Below are 21,520 nucleotides of genomic sequence, written 5' to 3'. Positions count from 1 at the left end.
CATGAGCAGCATTTCTTTCTTGTTGTGACTTTGTCTACCCTGAAAGAGAGACAGCTGGTTTCAGATTATATTAAGTCCCTCTCTGAAGATATAGTTCCTTGTAGTTACCTCAAAGCAACCACATCTAGCTTCTGCTAGATGGAACCTGAATGGCTAACTTATGTATTAGACCCAGCACTGTTAAATGAAGAGCCTTAGCCAAACTCGTAGGAGTTCTTTAATATCAGGTATCAGAGGTTTATTCCCACTTCCACAGGAACTGAACAATTCTTAGTATATAGTCTGTCAATTGCTGCACACTGTGGCACGTTGCTATACTTTCATTAACTCAAAGCTGAAGCCAATACTCCAGTTTTTACCACAAACCACTAAGGTTTTTTAAACATAGGACAGAGAAAGCCTCTTCCACCAGACCTCACAAGATCTGGACCAGTAAGCAAACCAAAGTTCAAACGTCCCCCAACAGCAGCCCTAGCCAAGCCATACAAACCAAGCAGTCTGCAGTGCAGCAATCTTCTTCAAGATGTGCCTAAACTGACCCCTAGGAAACACAGGGAACGAGAGTTTTCTGGCAGGGCTCTTTCCTCAGATGCACTCTTGGTAACCCAGCACTGCTACATACTTAGTACTGACTTCTAGGAGGAGTCAGATATTCTTAGTCAAGCTGAGCTTTCCAATGTATTCCCCTGGGTCCTGACTTCCCAAGAACTTTGCCTGCTTATGCCACCTCATTAGAGTACTATCAGGATAATAATTTACCCAGATTGCGATAAGCCCAGCTCAGTGCCTTTGGGACCCCCTTTGTCCAACAAAAGATACTGGAGACAACGTGAGCCAACACCTTCTGAAGGACATCTCCTGTTCACCATGAGTACAGCTTGGCCACTAATCTCTTCTTAGTTGGTTGTACAATGTCAGAGAAAAGCATGCTTCTGACAAAGCATACACTGGCTATTTTTAAGTGCAAATGACTCCCATTTTGAACTAATCCATGTCTTTCTCCCACCACCATTCTCCTCTGTGATCCTGGAGTTACAGTTATGGAAGAAGATTACCTTAGATTCAGACATGCTGGAGTTTATATAAAGGAGCATTAATCACATTGTATGATTTCCATGGGCAAAGGCTTCGCAGGAGCAGTTAAGGCAAAGCTCCTTCTGAATTTTTTCTCAGGAAGAAACCCAGAGCCAAAGCTAGTCTAAATAAATAGAGCCACACATACAAAAAAACAGCTGCTTCTTTGAATTTAGATATTTTTGAAGAGGCTTGGTATCCTTGCCACTTGCCCTTCTTTCCTCACCACTCCTCTCCCCCTCAAACTCCAGAAAACGTCAATTTCACAAGACACCCTGGTATCAGTTACACCAGACAGAAGATCTCTTCCAGGCATACCCCAAAGTCAGTGAGATAAGAATCTGTCCCAGCCTCTGTTGCAGCACAAAGCACAACTAGCATATATTTAGCTTTCGCCTTGAGCGCTGACACTTGCTATTTCTTGACTCGAACAAAGCTATCTAGAGTGACTGCCTGCTTCCAGAAGAGCAGCGATTAGCTGCTTAGATCCTGGTGAGATCTGTGCTTCCAGTCTGAACAGTTCTGGTTATTGATCAAACATCTCTGTGCCCCAGGAAAGCTGTTCGGTTTGTTTGTCCTCACCTCGTCTCACTGCCAGGACCTGGTAAATGACCAAGTCCTGAAGCTGCAGTTTCAGAGAAACTGTCCTAGAATACCATCATCAGGCTGTATTTCTACAACTACCCCAACCAATCCAGCTGCTGGCCACCACAGTCCTGCTCTGTCCTTGCCTCAGCGTCCCAAACCCCTACACTGCACTAAGAAAAAACACACCAGGAAAGTTAGTAGCTTTCTCACCGGATCTGAGCACCAAGACAGCATCCTGTGAGGACTGACAAGGCCAGAACCAGCAAATGGGAAGGAAAGGAGATCCATGTAGCCAATTAGATCAATCTCAATTATAAAAGTAGCACAGCTTCCACAATTCTTGAATCTCATCTGATTATTATTATTATTATTATTATTATTATTATTATTGCAAGCTCCAGTATTAGATTTGTTATGAAAAGCAGGAATGAAAAGCCACAGCAGAACCTCTTGATACAAAGAGTTCCCACTATTAAAGCTAAACAGAGTCCATTAGGAAAGGATGACGTTGGACTCCTCGGCTGTCACGAACAGAAGAAGGTCTGTTGTTGACTACAGCAAGAACTGGGTTAAGCCCTAGAAGCTGAAGTGAGGTGGCAAGCGGACAAGAGAGGTCCTGTAGCTGGCAGAGCACTGGGACAGAAGGGATGCGGCTTGCCCACACAGTAAATCAGGAGCAGAACTGGCCAGCTGTCCTTCCCATTCTTTCAACAATTTTAGCTGTTCAGTCTAGTGTTCTCTAGGCTAAGCATCTGCTAGGGCTTATTTTGGCTCAGCTTCAGGTCTGCCTTGTTCCTGGGAAGGTATTTAGCCAAATGAAATAGCAACCCTTTGGCTCCAGAGCTTGTGAGCAGATATTTAAAATATTGTTTTTGTCAAGGACGACTTCTTTTGATGGGCTGCAAAAGAGCCAAATTCAACTTGAGACATTATTACAATCCCTGGAAGCCCTCGTTTGCATTTGATTAAAGGACAGTTGTAAACCAAATATTTCTCCCTAAATGGAGCAGTCTTGGGACTTTTCAAAAGTTCTACCCAAAACCCGGACGATTTCCCCCAGCGGTGACAGCAGCTGGACATACCACCTAAAACAATTAAGTGCCATGTTGTTTTTGCATAGCATGTGTCTTGTAATTTGCCTTCAGCTGACAAAACAAATGCATTGAACAACAATTAAGACAGATGCACTCAAACCAGTACTGTCATGAAACCATGGTCAGAATTAAGTTTTAGGAAAGGCCTGCTATTGCACAGGAAACGTAATTCTGGTTTCTGTTCTGTTCAAAAATTATAAACACTGAACACTACCTTAAGTAAATCCTGTTAAAAATTGGACAGTGCTACAAGTCACTATGCATGCAGGCGGTCATAGCTGCTTCGAGTACTTCAGTTGCAACAGAACATTGAACTACAGTTTTCAGTTGAAAGGTCATTCTTCCAACCCCAACATGAAACAACAGCATAGAAAGCTTCCATGAGCAAGTAGACTGAAAAAAAAAAAAAAACCAACAAAAAAACAAATACCAAAATAAGAGTTTTGAAGGAAAAGGCAAAAAAGAGAAGCATTTCAGAGCAAGACTTTCTTGCTTCAGCAAACCTCTGGCTAGCGTGCAGTCCCACCAGATTTGAAGAGCTCTGTTCTGACAGTCACCCAGGGGTAACAGGCACACCAAAGTAAAGCTTTGCTAACTTGCTGTGGCCAACCATCAGCAGCTCTGCCGTTCTTAACCAACAACATACATATTTCTGTGAGCCTTAGTATACCTGTAAAAAAGTACAGACGTGAAGAAGTATGTTCCATACACGACCATTTTGCCCACAGCCCCCAGACTCACTGTAGATGGTGTATGACTGATCACTTGACAGCTGTGCTATCTGAGCAAGTTAGCCTGGGCACGGTACATAAGATACATAAGGCCCTTCCCCTCCGGCCCCAATCCTGAGGAAAAGCCCCTTCCCCTCTGGTCCCAATCATGAAGAAAAGCCCCTTCCCCTCCGGCCCCAACCCTAAAAACCGTAACCCAAAAATATTTAACACCCTGAAACCCGCAACAAAAACCCCTGAAACCCACAGCCCAAAACCCCTGAAACCCTAAAAACTCTAACCAAAAAAATTAGAACCGTAAAATCCTAAAACCCTAACCCTTAAGACCGTAAAACCCTAACAATCCTAACCTAAAAAATAAGACCTTAAAACCCTAACCCTAAATACCTGACCAAAAAAGCCACTAAGACCCTAACCCTAAAACCCGAAGACCCTAACCCTAAAACCCGAAGACCCTAACCCTAAAAACCCTATCAACACCAAAACCCAAAAAAACCCTAAAACCCTAACATGCTAATCCCCAAACCCTTAAAACCCTAATCGTTTCAACTCCAACCCTAAAAACCTTAAAATCCTAACCCTAAATCCTGAAAACCCTAACCCTGAAACCAAACCCTAGTGCCCTAGTCCTGAAACCTTAAAACCCTAACACCTTTTGAGAAACACTCTGTAGCCAATAACATAGGCTCAGGCAAGGATCTCAGTAAAGCATTTTTATTCTCGATTGCAATGGCGTGCGTCCCACAAGCAGGAGTGCGCCTACTAGTTCCATAACACAGTGTATATATATATATATATATATATATTTTTTTTTCCTTGACAACCAGGACCCTCCCGTTTCCCCATTGACTGGGTATTCCAGGTTCACAATCTATCCGGTACTTCACAGACAATACATGGCTTTCAGTTGCTGGCCTGTTATAAGTCAAATTTCTTTCGACTTTTTTACTCTTTGAGGTGGTAATGTTTCTTACACCATGATTTCCACCTAATTGCTCTAAGGATTCTGATTGTCTGCATTTTCCAAGGTCTCTGTTAAACTTTCTTATCAGTGCAAGCATATCTCAATACCACATTCCTTCCCTCTAAACAATGTAACTCTGTGCAAAAACAACATTTTTATTCCCACAACCTTGATCTCTTTATCCTAAAATCCTTATTCCCCTTAACCTTAACAACTCTAACGACAACCCTAATCCTTAATATCAACCCCCTAATGAAGCCAGGGATAGAAGAATGGGGGCTTGCTTAATCGTATTAATGATTTCTAAATAAAACAATCGCAATTATTAAAGCCAGGAATGAAAGAATGGGGCTTGCTTAATCGCTTTAAAATAGATATTGCTGAGTGTCTTTGCTTACTACTGTGCAAAGTAACTGAAACAAGGAGTCTTGGGACCCCTCACAGAAGATGTTTCCTGACAAAAATGGAGAACCTGTCTCAAAAACCAGCTGAGATGGACCTTGTGGTTTGGACAAGAGCCAAGGAGCAGCTGAGTCTGTACAAAGGCAGGGGGTCAACTAGTGGTGATGAAGAGGAGTTATTGGACTTCATCCCCACAACCCCCCAGTGACCACCACCAGAAGGCACTGCGCAGGCGCAGATGGGAGGAGTTTATGGAAATAACTTCTTGGAGCTAATTTTAATACAAAGCGGGGATAGGTTATGAATATGTATAGGCGTATTGGGAAACTTCATGCATATGTAACTTTTTACTGCATATAACCAAAGCAAGTTGCTGCGTTAGGGTGCACATGCCTTTGGGAGCTATCCCACATGTGCCTGGCACCGAAATAAACCACATACCTACTTTATAACTTATTTGCTTTGAGTTATAGAGTTCTTCCACGAATCATTTTGGCGAGCCAGGCAGGAGGCTCTCTGCCTGCCCACAGGAGTGGCCGCGCCGCGGATATCCTAGCGTGCACCGGGCACAATTCCATGGAGGAACTCGCTCCTCGGCTGCTCACTGCGGGGGCAGACAACGACCTGCTGGACTGTGGACAAATGGTATGTGTAACATACCAGCAAGGGCCTATAAGTCGTACACGTGGCTGGGGCAGCTGGTAAATCACTCAGAGACATCTAGCGCGCAGCATAGTCCCCGTAAGGGAGGAGGGTACCCTACAGGCTGACCGATAGAGTGGTCAAGGGGGATTTGCTGACCAATGGAACAGCCGCTAGCGATCTTGGGAGCAGATCGAGGAAATCCGAGGTTACTGCTGCATCCCAGTTTTGGGAGCCAGGACAGACCTCCTAATGACTGTATAAGAAGCAGGAGAAGGGTAAGTGGGCCTCTCACAATTGTGACAAGGTTACCTGGGTAATATTTGCAGCTGCTGGAGGGATATTAATTGGAGTGTTAATAATTGTATGTCTTATTTATAGATGTCTGGGTATCTCATGTTGAAAGCATTTGTGTAAGTGTATGTGTGTGATATATGGAGTAATAATTTGTGTCGAGAAGATGGTTGATATTAATAAAGAAGGGGGAGATGTGGGAGTGTGGCCATGGGGGTCGACAAGCCCCATGGTTGGTGATAACATCAGACTCTTAACGATGAGGCCATCAGGAATATAAAGAGTTTAGAGGGAACAAAGAAGGGTGATTCAGGAGACCCATGCCGTCTGGAGTTGCTTGTTCTCCAGCCGTTAAGGCATAGAAGTTGCTGGGTGTTTGCTGATTGCCAGGCAAAGCTGTTTGACCAATGAAGAGTTAGTGGAAAAGGACTGCCGTGGGGCGAATAGTGTAAGAAGGGAGCCTGTCCTCAATATGGGATGCAACACGATATGATGAAGTTCTGTCATCAATAAAGTAGTAGCAGTTACTGATCCTAAAAGAACCCTGGTGTCTGTGTGGTCGTTATGCCACAAATGGCACCCGAACAGGGACCTGAAGAAAACAAACAGGGACCTGAAGAAAACAAACAGGGACATGAAGAAAAACAGGGACATGAACAACAGGAACAGGGACGGGCTAACAGAACAGGGACCTTGATTGCCTAACAAAGATAGGTTCAGCCAAACTCAGCAAACAGCTCAAAGAAGCTCGTATAGAAAGTCGCTGGAAATAGGCGCACTGGAGCTGGAAGGAAGCTCAAGCCGAGAGAAGCAGACCCACGCACACAACTGTCTCTTGCTGGCCGAAGGTAAGCAGTTGTGCATTATGGGGAATCATACGTCCTTAGAAACAAAGACTGTCCTGGTAACCTCACAGCTTATTCAGACAGTTCATGATCCTGAAACATGGGACCAAATTGAGGTCAAGGTGTGGGACTCTGCTACTAGAGAGGACGGGGATGCGGTGGGATTGCTCGGCACCTGGCGAGCAATCTCTGAGGCCTTAAAGAGCCATGTCTGACCACAATCAGAAACGTGTGGTTTGCCAGATAGAGAGGGAGCTGCGGGCTCGTCCACCGATCCTTCTGCTACACCACCGCCCCCCCCCCGCCGCTACCGCCATCGCAGGCCTTTGCTGTTACGCCCCCTGGTGACCCGGACGTTCGTTTTGATCCAGGCCCTATGGGCCCTGAAAAGGAAACTGATCTGTTTCCCTTCGATCCGGGAGGAATATGATACATAAGGCCCGAAGGCCGAGTTGCTTAACAACTTAAAGCGAGACATATTGTTCCCACGACTAGCCCTGGAATTCTCCGGTGTTTGTAATCAAGAAAAGGAATGGAAAATGGAGACTGTTACATGATCTGAGAAAAAATAATGAAGTCATGGAAGATATGGGAGCACTTCAACCAGGATTACCAACTCCAGCTATGCTCCCCCAGTCATGGACATTAATAGTAATAGACTTAAAGGATTGCTTGTTAATTACTTGCCAAAATTCGGAAAACTTTGCCATGTTTATGTTTCAATTGATACCTTTTCTGATTGTACATATGTATAGGCGTACTCGGGTTTCTTATGAATATGTAAAAGCAATGTTCTATATATTTAGAAAGTTTGATGGTTGTGTGTGCGTGTTGGTAGAGCGTAGACTCCCAACACACCCAGCGCTGTTTACTTGCCTTTTATAAATATTACTAAATTCAGATTGAGTTGTATCTTCATTTATAACGTGTTTGAGACAATGTATTGTTGTGAAATGAGTTACTCCACGAGGAACATGGCCAGAGATGATACAAACAAGTTTGCTTATTAAGTGATATGTTCTTGTGGTATGAATGAGAAGTGCAAGGGGCCTCTTTGTGTGATTGCATGATTGTGCTGTGTGAGTGAGACAGCATCGTGCGAAGCAAGTGCAGAGTTCCAATCCGCGGTTCCATATTCTCCACAAGGAGAGCGGCCAGAGATGAACGAAGCGCGTGACAGGTTGAATGAATATTTTGTGCAGTTGTTTATTGTTATATTTGTGGTGCTAGGGGCCTCTTTGTGTGACTGCATGACTGTGCTGTGAGTGAGACACAGCATCGCTGCGAAGCAAGTGCAGAGTTCTGATCCGCAGTTCCGTATTCTCCATGAGGGGAACAGCCAGAGACAAACGAAGCGCATGACAGACCAAAAAGAAGTGCTGTTTTATCCAAGTGTTGATGGGTGGTACCCAATATATGGGCCCAGCAGTGCATCTTGTAATCCTATTTTTTGTACTTAAATGTTTTGAGTGCAACAAGGAGTAAGAGTTTAGAAGTTTTGGTATATTCGCTGTGGTGTTTGGTCAGTTTCCCAAGTATTGGGGGGTGGGGCTGGACTGATTATCAAAGCCGTAGAACAGAGTGTCACTTCGTTGGTGGTTCGGGCTTGAGTGCTTGGAATTTGGTAAGAAGGGGGAGAGTAAATTTATTTAGGCCTCAATACCTTTTTAAACCCCCATATTGGTGGATATGGGGGAGTGATTCCTTGTTTTGTGGGGGCTTACTAAAAAAGTGCATGAGAAAAATTAGCATTTGGCTTGAAATTGTCCTGCTGAAATGTAAATTTTGTGAAAAAGGTGGTAGTGTTTGTCTAGAAGACAGAGGGCTGAGTACTTCAGGTGTTTTCCCAAAGCCCTGTGGATTTATGATTGGAATAGGGCTCATTAAAATCTGAAATAGTCAAGTTTGTATGTGGAAGGAGGAGTTTAATCCCAGGGAACTGGGACATTTGGGAAGAAGATTAGGAAAAGATAATAAAAGCCTGCAATAAAAAGGTTTGCAGGGAAAGTGAAACAAGAGACAGTAACTAATAAGGAACAATAATAAATAAATAAATGGGAAATCACGGAAATGAGTAATACCCAAAACAAAGATGTTTTAAAGAAAGCCTCCTTGAGTACATGGTGGCATATTGGAAGGATATTGTTAGAAGTCGGGGCACAGAAAGCAAGAGGACTTTCATTAAGCATTGCAATCAGTGGTGGCCACTATATAAGCTAAATGGCCACTTCATGGATCAATCGACTGTAACACTATCTTGCAATTAATGTTGCTTTGGAGGAGAGAAGGAAAATAGGATGAAATGTTGTATACCGATATGTTGTTTCAGCATCTTGGAGGGAAAAGGTATGGAATTAAGTTGGCCCCTGACTGAGCCTTTGGTGTTGGCATTAGAAAAGTACAGCCTAGAGAAAGATAAAAGAAGTGTTAAAAGGGTTGTTGAAGGTGTTAAAGGTGTGGCATGCAGTATTTAACAGAGCTGTTTGAAGTTGAATGAGCAGGGAAAGAGGATGTAGGAATATTACTAATATTACTAGTTCTGCCTCAACCCAAGGCAGAGATCTCAAAATCACGGGTGTGAGCCCTCTGGGACAGAGTGATGATGATGGGTCCGAGACAGTTGTCATGGAAACAGGAAAAGGCATTTTTATTTGCAATGCTTGAAATTTAAATTGGGAAAAATGATTGGAATTCATCAATTTTTGTACTTACCCAGTTTGCCAAGGTCCTTCTTAGGTAGGGACTTGCTGGAAAAACTGGATGCAAAAGTTTCTTGTGAACAAGGAAAAATGGAAATAACCTTTTGACAAAAATTAGAAAACAGACAAGTTTGTTTCACGATACTAGATTGAAAGGATGCCTTTTTCTGCCTGCCCGTGGCAACTGAAAGCCAGAAACTCTTTGCCTTTGAATGGGAAAATCCTAATGGAGGATGAAAAACTCAGCTTACTTGGACTGTGTTACCACGGGGGTTCAAGAATAGCCCCACCATATTCGGGAAACAACTAGCCTGTGATGTTGAAGCTTGAACGACCCCTTCAGGAAAAGGGGACACTTGCAATACACAAATGATAGCTACTGAAGAAGAAAAGGAATGGGTATAACAGACTTAAAGTTTTTTAGCTTTTCAGCCTCCCCCCCCCCCCCAAGATGCAAGCCCCAAAAACCTGAACACAGGCCCTGAACTCTACAGACAGGCCCCAAAACCCATGACAAAGGCCCCAGTGGCTCCAGACAGGCCCCAAACACTAAATAAAGGCCAAAAAAGTATTAATGCAGGTGCCAAACATTACAGACAGGCCCAAAAGCCCAGGCACAGGCCCCAGATGCTCAAGGCTGAGACACTGCTTGGCTTTCTGGATTACTGGAAAGCGGGTTTCATCCTCAGCAAGGTGTGCACGGGCTAGACAGGATGGGGCTTCAGGCACCTCTTCACCTGCAGAAGCACACTGCCATCAGGCACCGCCACACCAGACAAACTTTTTCTGCTAAAACACTGTTCTCAGATGCCCTGCAGCATTCAAGTGACCTGCTTTGCTCCAATTCTAAAGACTAATGTCACAGCCCACCTTGCGCTGGCAGCACACAGCAGCGGGCCGGGCCGGCAGCACACCACCCACACTCCCCCCCAAACCAGAAACATTAGTCCAAAACCACAGAACCAGGACCCCAAACCACATAGAGGCAGGCTCCTAAACTGTATATGAAGACACACAAGCCCAAGACTGAGGCCATGATGGCTACCATCAAGAAATGTAGACAACATCAAGCTCTTGAAAGAGATCAGCCTTTTTAAGTCCCAATGGAAGACAAGAAACACTTCATTACTAGTCCCATGCCAACAAGACAATCCATTTAAGACCCATGATATGGTGCTCAGCAAGCACTGCAGAAGCCAAGAAGTATGGGAACAAGACCTGATAAATGGATACTATAGTACACAGAAACAAACATACACCATAGAACACATGCTGGAACTGCCCTGCCTGGCACATGCTAGGCTGAAAAGGATGAACCTGGGGCCTCTTTACCCAGTTGTTACTGGATCCTGGTCCTCTGCTGCACTGATTTAAAAGCCATCCCCATGCACATATCACACACAAACCCCAAGGTACAACCCCACCCAAGACACAGACAGGGCATTTCAGGTCAAACTCAGCTTTAGAAACTGCTGGAAAGCAGGCTTCATGCTCAAGGCATGCGCAGGCTACATGAGATGAGGCTCCAGGCACCTCTTTACCTACAGAAGACCGCCATCAGGAACTGCCACGCCAGACAACCTTTTTCCTCTACAACACCTTTCCTCAGGAACAACACAGCATTCAAGTGACCTGCTTTGCTCCAATTCTAAAGACTGATGTTACAACCCACCTTGCCTGTGGCACCTGATAAACGGAAGAGAAAGCAAGCGCAGCGCTTGGAAACCATCACTGCACATGCAGCTCCTTGTTGCTCTCTAGCCTCATCTCAAATCCTCAGCCACTTCTGTGGAGAGCCTGCCATGGCACCTGCAAAACAAGATGGAGACCCTTCATAGTCACCTTGCACTACTTGGCCATTCCGCTCCAGCCAAGCTCATGACCAGACCCCCTTCTTACACAGCTCTTCAGAGTGCAGTTTACTCCTCTGAGCCTGTGTGAGACACCTGCAAAAGAGGAAAAAAAGCGTAGGCCGAGGCAGCATCCAAAGCTGCAGCACAGCTAGGACAGTTACTCTCATGTGCTGCCTTACCTCTGCCCACTCACCTGCCCCTGAGGCAGATGCTTCCATCTGCCCTCTTAAGCCAGCTACAACACCTCTAAAAGAGAAAGAATGGACACTTAGAATGACAGTGAGAACTGCAACTCAAAAATAACTGCTCCATCTGTTCATCACTCACCTAGCCAGAGGCAGCTCTGGGTGCGACGTCCCAGGTTGTACACTGCATTTCAGCTTTAACAAATGAAAACACAGTCAGAAGATAACCATTCAGCTGTCAGCATTAGCACCCATCCCTAAACAACACAAGGGACCCCATTTTTATTTTTATCACTTCAGAGCAGCAGACAACTTGCCTCGGCACCTCAGAACTAGGCCAAGCCAGTCACCGAGCTGCCAAACAAGAGCTTGACAGTTCCAGAAGGCGCGCTTTCCTTGGACCGATTCCTCCTAAGGTTTATCTAAGGCTGGCAGAAAAAGAAACAGTCCACATCTGCAAGCTTTCAAGATTCAACAGACCTCTCCTCTAACACTATTCAAACACTATGCAAACAGCTGCTTGCAAGCAGCTCAAGTCTCCCCCTCCACATCTGCCAAACACCACAGAGATGACTCTGTGCCAGCTGCCCTTGAGTACATGCCCAGAGGCAGACCGGATGTCTTTGCCAAAACAGTCCAGACAATGTATTAGTACACCGATGGACCGCCACGTTAGCTACCATCACTAACTGCCAGGCAGGACAGCTCCAGGCCAAACACACACACACACACACACACACAGGCACGCTACAAACGTTACGAACAAAACACAGGAGAACACCAGGTAGCAGCATGATGACTCCCAGAGGGAAGCCCTACAGCGACAGGGAGTCAGAACAGATGATCTGCGGCAGCCCCAGGGACAGACTCAAATGCCATGACCTGCAACTGAAAGCGACCGCCAGAACTGGGATGATGGAGGCATTTATGCCTGCATTTAAAGACAAGAGACCGGAAGGATGGGGAGTGCAAACCCCATAAGAAAAACGCTTTGGAAATGAATTCCCAAGCCAGAGCTCCTGATGAGGCCCAGATGACTTCTGCAACAGCGAGGATAGAAACAGACACGATCTGAAACTGAATATGATGCAGAAGACCCGAAATGCATCTGCGCTTTAAGCTGCAACTGCAAGATAAGAAGCGCTCAGATCAGCCCTACCATGATGAAACAAGTATTCAGGACCTTCAGTGTAGCTACTAAGTTGCCTATCTAGTCTGTCCAGCAGAACAAGGCAACGAGGATATCAAGACCTGAGGAACACGTAACATATGATGATCATATCAGGAAACATTTGATACAAAAAAATTAATGCACAGAAGAAATGATCTCTTTAAGCTCCCACTGCAAGACAAGAGGTGCTCAGCTTCTGGTTGAGCATCAGCATTACTCCAATGAGGTCAAGTGTTCAGTACCCTCAGGATGGCTTCCCCAGGGCCTGCCGAGCACCAAGAGCAACAGCACAGCACAGACAACACAGAACACAGACACCAAGCTGGAACTGCTCTGCCTGGCACATGCTCAAGCAATACCTGACAGGACCCCCCACACATACCCTCTCTCTGCCTGACCATGATCAATCCTGAAAGGCCCTATCTGCTGCAATGACTTAGAAGCACAGACCCTCGCCCTATGTGTCCATTCACAACCCCAACCCAGACATAGCACTTGCCCCCCAACTTAGCTTGGGAATGCTGGGAGGCATGTTCCATCCTCAAAACGGAACACAAAGGCTAGCCAGGACATTGCTTCAGGCACGAGGCTCCTCTTCACCTGCAGAAATAAAGTGCCATCAGGCACCAGCATGCCAGCCAAACTTCTTCCAATGCAACACTCTCCTCAGAAAGAGAACAGTAGTCAACTGATCTGCTCTGCTACTGAAGTCAGATAGACAACCACTAGACAACTCCCCGCCTCCCCCTGCCAGCCACCCCCCAACACACAGTATTTGTCCCTGGACTTAATTCTCAGGGCTCAGAATCCATCCTCAGTGTGGACCACAGAGGCCAACTAGGATGTTCCCAGTATTTTCTTTGTCCCTGGAAAAGAGGAGTCACCCAGAGGTGGACCAATGGACTACCAAACCAAAAACAGTGCCGATTTTTCAACTTTTCTCCACTCACCTTCCCAATCCAGGCTTAGGACTTCCATTTGCTGTGCCGAGCCAAGGTCACGTGGCTTAGACCAAGGAGAAAGAACAGACAAACATGGACTATCCACAAAAGCCTATACCCACTCCTCTTCTTTCCTCCCCTCTCCCAACAGCCAAGAAGCCCCAGACCCACATCCCCCAACCCAGTACCACCGCTTCGCTCACCTAACGTCCCAAAGAGATGCATCATACTCTGCTCCTCTTGCACTCCGAGCATCTCCAGCATTTCAGGAACTGGACCCGCTGACGTCTGGCGCTCCTCAGGAATGTGGCAGGAGATGTATTCTGCTGTCACAAGTGCTTGCCAAGCCTGCCCAACAGGCAAAACAGACTAGCAGAATCCACCAACCAACTCAGGGCCCACACTGCCATCCACTCACCCTCGTGCCTCACTCAACTTTCCAGCTTAGTCCATGCCTATGACCTGGGCTACAAGAAATAGAGACAAGGTCATGTCTGTGATGGACACGCAAACAGTACAGCTCCTTGCAGAGAACTCAAACACATAGACCAGAAAAAAACAAAACCCCTCAGGTCCACAAATGCCAGAAGACCATGAATGCACAGCAGCCCCGGCAGGGGTAAGCACAGACAAAAAGCACACCCTGAGGCACCTCATAGCCACAGCCTACCTACTGCAATACCTAGCTCTTCCCAGCTGCTTTACCTCTGCTGCTCTCTATCTCCAAATCAGATTCTTTTAACTGCCACGCAGAGCAGCAGTCCTCTGGGCACCGTAGAGGGGCAGCCCTCTGGGTGCCATAGAGCAGCACCGTAGTTTTATTTTTTATTTCTTTTAATTTCAAAACAGGGGTTCGCCTCCCTCTGGAGCTGGACAGTAGGTCAAGCCAGTCACCGAGTTGCCAACGCAGAGCTTCATAGTTTTAGAAGGCGCTCTTTCCTTTGACTGATTCCTTATAAGTGTTATCTACCACTGGCAAAAGCAATAAACAGACTGTAAACAGGCACTGCCACGTTTGACAAACTTCATGTTTTTAATTTTATGATTTCAAAACAGCAGTCCACTTGCCTCTACATCTGAAAAATAGATCAAACCGGTCACCAAGCTGCCGAACAAGAACTTGATATCCCAGAAAGTGCTGTTTCCTTTGACCGGTTCCTCCTAAGGCTTACCTACTACTGGAAAAAAGAAAAAAAGACTCTGTGCCAGCTGCCCTTGAGTACTTGCCCAGAGCTTGAGTATTCACCCAGAGACAGACCAGATGTCTTTCTCAAAAAAGTCAGGACAATGTATTATTGCACTGATGGACCACCATGTTAGCTACCATCACTGATTGCCAGGCAGGACAGCTCCGGGCCAAACACACACATAAAAAGGCATGCTACAAACATCGTGAATAAAACACAGGAGAAGAATTACTTTTACTATAAGAATTACTATAAGAATTACTCACCTGAAGAAGAGCTGCATGCAATAAAGGCTTCTACTACTAATACAGATTAATTTACTCTAAATGATCCTACTAGATGTTACCTTAAATAGATGTACTTATCTCTTTCAACTTGGAAACGCATCAACCCATAGACTCTGACCCACCCAAAAAAAAAACACCTGCAACTGACTGAAGGAAAAACAAAGCACTTACCCCCAAAGAGCAGCTCAGGCAGAATGAGCTCTCTGATAGGACACCTGCAGCTCATATACCTTTAGGCCCCATCCGGCACCCTGCCCCAATCACCTGGGAAAGAGGAGAAGCAAAGCACAGGAAGGGATAAAGAGAGCAGGAGGAGCAGCAGCTGCATTTTTTATTTGGCTTAGCTCAACGGTGTGTGGAGTGTTGCTAGAAACAACAATTCCTGTGCTTTTGCTTCAGTTCTGATTATTGAAATGACTATACGACCAAGTAGGTAGCTAAAACTTTTTTTGACTGTAATTAGCTGAAACCTTTCTTTACATAGATAGAAATAATCTAGGAGTGTAACAGAAAAAAGCAATTCAATGTAGTAAAATAACTCACAGGAGAAGTAACATACCTTAGTAGACTATCTAAAACACAAAAGGCTATGCAGATGGGTCCAAAAAAGCCAACCCAATTAAGGTCTGAGAAGGGTACAGACATTCTCAAAAGGAGCAGGGAAAAAACAGTGGCACAGTACAAGCTGGAAAGGTCACTAAGAAGATTTAAAAGATTTGTAGGACCTCAGGAGGGACCTGAGCAGAGCACGTAGGTCCTTGGAAAGTATGGGGGGGGGGGGGGGGAGTTAGGCAGGGACTAGGAATACTAAGTAGAGAAGAAAATGAGTGTTGTGAGCCTGAAGCGTGTACAAGCATCGTAAAGAGGGCTCCTAAGAGGACGGGGAAACAAAGGGAAAGCTGCTTATCTCTGAGAAGTCGTCCTTGATCTTCGTGCCATGGACATTTGTCTCGTGGGCTTGGCGCATGAGTTTAGTAGTCCCCATGCATTGAAGGCTTCTTATCTCTGAGAAGAAACAGTGTGGCCAGCAGCGCTAGGTAAGTGATTGTCCCCCTGTACTTGGCTCTGGTGAGGCCACACCTTGAGTTCTGTGTTCAGTTTTGGGCCCCTCACTACAAGAAGGACGTGGAGGTGCTCAAGTGAGTCCAGAGAAGGGCAACAAAGCTGGTGAGGGGTCTGGAGAACAAGTCTTACGAGGAGCGGCTGAGGGGCAACCTTATCGCACTCTACAGGTACCTTAAAGGAGGCTGTAGCAAGGTGGGGGTTGGCCTATTCTCCCACATGCCTGGTGACAGGACGAGGGGGAATGGGCTAAAGCTGTGCCAGGGGAGGTTTAGGTTGGATATTAGGAAGAACTTTACTGGAAGGGTTGTTAGGCATTGGAATGGGCTGCCCAGGGAAGTGGTTGAGTCACCATCCCTGGAGATCTTTAAAAGACGTTTAGATGTAGAGCTTAGTGATATGGTTTAGTGGACGACTTGTTAGTGTTAGGTCAGAGGTTGGACTGGGTGATCTTGGAGGTCTCTTCCAACCTAGATGATTCTGTGATTCTGAGAGGTCCTACATGGCTCTGAGTGCGTTACTGATTTTTTTCACCAGCAGGTGGGTGGCAGAGGGCGCTACCACCCTCATCCTGAGAACGGCTGACACAGCTTCCCAAACCGTTTTCTCAGTAACAGAAGCAGTGCGAACCGCGTGGAAAACCACAAATGCAAACGGCAGAAAAACGCACCCCGCATCATCTTGGGGAGGAAATAACTGCCCTGAGCAACGTGCCCTTCCCAGCTAGGAAGCTGAGCAGCAACGTGAAAAACTACATTTCCCGGCATGCCGTGGAAACCAACATGGCCGACAGGAAGCTCAAAACCCCAAGACCACGACTCCCAGCATGCTGTGGGGCAAGACCCTCAGGTCACCTGACGCTGCGGATGGCCCGGAGCCAGCCCCCGGCTTCCTGACCTGCGGCCCGACGCCCCTCCCCACCCCCCGCCCGGGGCTTTCCCTGCCCCAGCCGCTCCGCCTGCAGTGCCACGTTCCCAGCAGCAGGTGGCGGCATAGGGCGACGCACCACTACTGCGCATGCGCGCCGCCCCCCCCCCGCCGGAGGTACTGCTTTTTCGCCAGCTGACTCCGCGCACGCGTGGAAGCAGGCACGGCTTCTCAAAAGGTTTTCTCGTTAACAGAAGCAGTGGGATCCGCGCGGAAAACCACACGGAAGCGGCAAAAAGAGGCACCCCGGTCCACTGGTGCGGAGGAAACAACTGCCCTTCCTACCTGTCTCCGTGTTGCTCCCGGCTTGAAAGCCGAGCGGCAGCGCGGAACGACATTTCCCAGCATACCGCAGAAGCCAACGTGGCCGACAGGAAGCCCGGAGCCCAAAGACCGCAACTCCCGGCATGCTGCGGGGCAAGGCGCTCCCAGCCCTGACACCCCAGGGCCAAATCCCTGCTTTGTTGAAGCCAGGGGTAGAAGAATGGGGGCTTGCGTAATCGCATTAAAAATAGATGTTGCTGAATGTCTTTGCTTACTACTGTGCAAATTAACCGAAACAAGGGGTCTTGGGGCCCCTCACGGAAGGTGTTTCCTGATAAAAATGGAGAACCTGTCTCAAAAACCAGCTGAGATGGACCTTGTGGTTTGGACAAGAGCCAAGGAGCAGCTGAGTCTGTACAAAGGCAGGGGGTCAACTAGTGGTGATGAAGAGGAGTTATTGGACTTCATCCCCACAACCCCCCAGCGACCACCACCAGAAGGCACTGCGCAGGCGCAGATGGGAGGAGTTTATGGAAATAACTTCTTGGAGCTAATTTTAATACAAAGCGGGGATAGGTTATGAATATGTATAGGCGTATTGGGAAACTTCATGCATATGTAACTCTTTACTGCATATAACCAAGGCAAGATGCTGCGTTGGGGCACGCATGCCTTTGGGAGCTATCCCGCATGTGCTCGGCACCGACATAAACCACATAACCTACTTTATAACTTATTTGCTTTGAGTTATAGAGTTCTTCCACAAATCAGAAGTTAGTTTCTCCCAACTGTTTCTAAATCCCCAGGAAGTGTCATCTTCGGCCGCTCTATGTAGGGTCTTGTTTGTTTTTTTCCCAAATGTTTTTGAGATCAGTCAAATTTGTCCCATTTGATCTACATGTATGCAGCAGCCAGCATTAATTACACACATTAATTGCATGCTCCTCCTTGTGAGGCTAGTAATAAATCTAGTACTGTTCAGTTCTGGAGTACTATTTTTGACAAACTTGTTACCTCCTTTTTTAGTGCCCGGACTGCACTCAGAGTGTTATTTTCTAGTTCTTCAATTAGAGCTGAGATATTTACAGTAGCTTTTTCTAATTCACTCGCACCAACCAAGGTAAAAACCACCTTGCAAAACCACAAAATGCCCTGTGTTTCTTTTTACTAGAGGATCATCTGGATTCATTTTCATTCTGTGTAGGGTCTCAGGGGGGCTTTGGCTTTGCGGGTCTTCAGTAATAGTTACATTTGGAATTATTGCCCCCAGGGTGCAAGCTCCCTTCCATCCTAGGGGCAACACCTTCCTGGCTTGATTGCCACATAGTCAGTACCACCCCTTGCCATTTGGGACTGACCATCCGGTTACAGGATTCTCCTGTTGTATCTATCTGGTTTGCATTATGTATATTAGCATTCCCGTAGCTACCAGGTACAGTATGGATTATTCCCTACTTCATGGATAATATTTCCACAACCAGGGTCAGTACTATTGCCCCCTGAGTTTCTATCAATGTTGTTTAAAAGGCACCTTTGATAACACAGTATATTGTAGCCAGGATTATGTGTAGGGAGCTCAACTTCAAAATCTGTTCCTTCCCAGGACTGAGTATGATCCGTCATTTTCAGAAATCTAGAGAATCCAGACACAGTTGCTGCTGGAAATAGCAATCAGGCATTTCCCAGGGATCTCCGGCATCTCCCAGAGCACTTCAGCATCTCCACAGGGCACTGAAGCAGTTCCCTGGTGAAGCTAAGCACTTCCGTGGAGCACCAAAGCATCACCCCAGGGCACCCAAGCACCTCTTTGGAGTTCCCAAGCATATCCCAATCTCCCCTTTTGAGCACTGAAGCATCTCCCCAGGGCATGCAAGCACCATGCTGGAGCACCCAAGCATCTTCTTGGACATGTTCTTAAACTAGTCGAGGATTCCTTTAGATTACATATTCGGAGGAAATTCTTCACAGTAAGGATAGTAAGGCTGAGGAACAGGTTACCAAGAACAGTTTTGGATGCCCAGTCCCTGGAAGTATTCAAGGCAAGGCTGTATGGGGCCTTGCCTAACCTGATCTAGTGGGTGGAATCCCTGAGTATGGCGGGGGGGGGGGGTTGTGTTTGATAATTTTTAAGATCCCTTCCAACACATAACTACGCTTGGTGACAGCCAGACACTAAGCACCTGGGGAGATGAATGGGTGCCTCAGGAGGTGCTTGGGTTCCCAGGGGAAATGCTTTGGTGCTGCAGTGAAATGCTTGAGTTCTGTCAGGAAGTGTGTTGGTCCTCCAGGCAGATGCTTGGCTCTCCTGGTGAGATGCTTGGGTGCCTCATGGAGGTGTTTGTGTGTCCTAGGGAGGTGTTTGGGTTGCCTCAGTGTTGTCCGTAGGTTTGTGCCTGGTGCGCCTTACCAATAAGCACAGAGTCAGAATCCACACGAATGTCTTTTAATCAAATAATGAATTATATAACTCTGCAGAGTCAGGCGCTTGGTGATCTTAAAAACATTAAGTTAAGATAAAGATAAAATTAAGTTAAGATAAATTTTAGGGGGGTTATCATTCTCTTTTTTCCCTTTCTTTTCAGCGCATAACATAACACGATCTCCCCGCAATCCACACTCCGTCTGACTTTGCAAGTCCCGATACAGTGACATGAAAGTGCTAACATACATCACTTCATCCCATTTTCCTTCCTGCTGGCAAAATAACAACAATTGCCATACGGTATCATACTTAAAGGATCTGTTTTCTGGCCACTTGTTCTCCACTATCTAATTTGTACTGAGTCCACTCCTGATTACAATAGAGCCTCATTTTATCTTTTATCAAATAATCACCAGCAAATTTAAACCAATTGCTGAGGATACATCCCGGTGGGAAAAGGGGGGGGAGGGGGGTGTATGGACTGACTGCTTCCCATTTCCTCTAGCAGCTGCTATCGCTTAACTTTATTCCAATAGCTCACAAAACAGTTTCCTGTTCTTGCTAAATCACAGCATCTACATGTGAGGCTGACAATCTGCTCTCTGTATACCTATAGGAAGATATGAATCATACTCACCAGTCCAGTGACTCCCTTTGATCCCCAGACACTCGGTGTATTCCTCAGAGTGTTGCGCTGTTGTACCACCTGCCGGGTCTGGACTCTTGGAGGGTCAAGGCCAGACCGTGAGAAAATCACCAGTGTGCGTTTGGTCTCTGGCATGCTCCCCTCCAATGCCGATGCTGTTGAGATAGACCAGGCAAGGCTAATTTAGGGGTCCCATCTGGGTTGCCAAAACTGTTGTCCATAGGTTCGTGCCCAGTGCACTGTGCCAATAAGCACAAATTCAGAATCCACACGAAGGTCTTTTAATCAAATAATTAATTATATAACTCTGCAGAGTCAAATGCTTGGTGATCTTTCGTGAAATAAGCACACCTCTGACTCAAATCACCATAATTTATACACAGCAAACTTGTGAAAACTCTCTCTTTGGCTACTTTTGATTGGCTATTACATTACAGCTCACCTAACTTATCACTACTGAGTTTGTGCATTACAGAGGAACACCAAATCCCACATTAGCATACATTAGCATTTTGATGGGTGTGATTTTTAATATGTTAATGACCCTTTATGAGCAAAAGGTTACTATACGTCAGTCTGGAGCTATTTTTCTCCTTGTTTTTTACCTTTTCTTCCTTATCTTCCTTGCTTCTGCTAGCTCAAGGCTACCTGTCTCTTTCTTTCATCTAAAAGACTACACAAGCTATAGAAAGACTACACAAGCTACAGGCCTCCCTATTTTCTTCAAGGTTTTCTTGTTTTTTCCTAGCTTTAGGACTACAGTACTGAGCCACGATGTTACAAGCCACCACTGCGACTCTTTCGGGCCGTGAGCTCACAAGGCCCTGCTGGAATGCTGTGTTGGGCGATGATGTTAAACATCCCACTGTAACTCCAGGCTGGGAAATGAGATCACAAAGCTCTGCTGCAACTCTCTGCTGGGCCATGGTGTTACAACGTGCAATTGTGACTCTGAGCCTGGTTGTGAGGTCACAAGAAGTTACACTACCTTTGTGCCGGACCACGATCTTACAGAGGAACAAGGTTGCCTTCTGAGAGTCTGTGCTCAGATGTGATGTCCATAGGTCCTGTTGAGACTCTGCAGTCGTGACAATATAATGCCCCACTGTGACTCTACAGGCCCATGTAGTCACACAGACCTCCTTTGACTCTCTGCCTGCCACTGATGTTACTAATCATCAACGTGACTCTTTGCCATGTCGTGATATTATGAGGGCCTGCTGTGACGCTCTCCTTGGCCAT

At 46.2% G+C, this 21,520-nt stretch overlaps 1 protein-coding gene across 2 annotated transcripts in view; it reads right to left on the bottom strand.

Annotated features, from left to right (window-relative positions):
* The window catches only part of LOC310902832 (uncharacterized protein), a 109,598-nt gene extending 90,405 nt beyond the window's left edge, over positions 1 to 19,193 (bottom strand). The window contains exons 1-9 of one of the 2 annotated variants that reach the window (XR_014587029.1): positions 17,232 to 19,193; positions 15,129 to 15,221; positions 13,687 to 13,831; positions 13,493 to 13,547; positions 11,689 to 13,142; positions 11,514 to 11,566; positions 11,380 to 11,432; positions 11,233 to 11,279; positions 11,006 to 11,142 (exon numbers count right to left, since the gene is read on the bottom strand). Coding sequence is in view for 1 of the 2 variants with exons in the window: in XM_083844961.1 (XP_083701087.1) it covers positions 17,232 to 17,355 (124 nt within the window). In the remaining variant the exon portion in view is untranslated. The remainder of the gene's footprint in view (positions 1 to 11,005; positions 11,143 to 11,232; positions 11,280 to 11,379; positions 11,433 to 11,513; positions 11,567 to 11,688; positions 13,143 to 13,492; positions 13,548 to 13,686; positions 13,832 to 15,128; positions 15,222 to 17,231) is intronic. The other variant, XM_083844961.1, reaches the window with a different exon arrangement.
* Positions 19,194 to 21,520: the final 2,327 nt, after the last annotated feature.

This window comes from Anser anser (genome assembly GCF_964211835.1).
Source record: "Anser anser genome assembly, chromosome: 7".
Taxonomy (NCBI): Eukaryota; Metazoa; Chordata; class Aves; order Anseriformes; family Anatidae; genus Anser; species Anser anser.
Note: the sequence above shows the minus strand (reverse complement) of the source record. Positions and strands in the feature narration are given on the sequence as shown.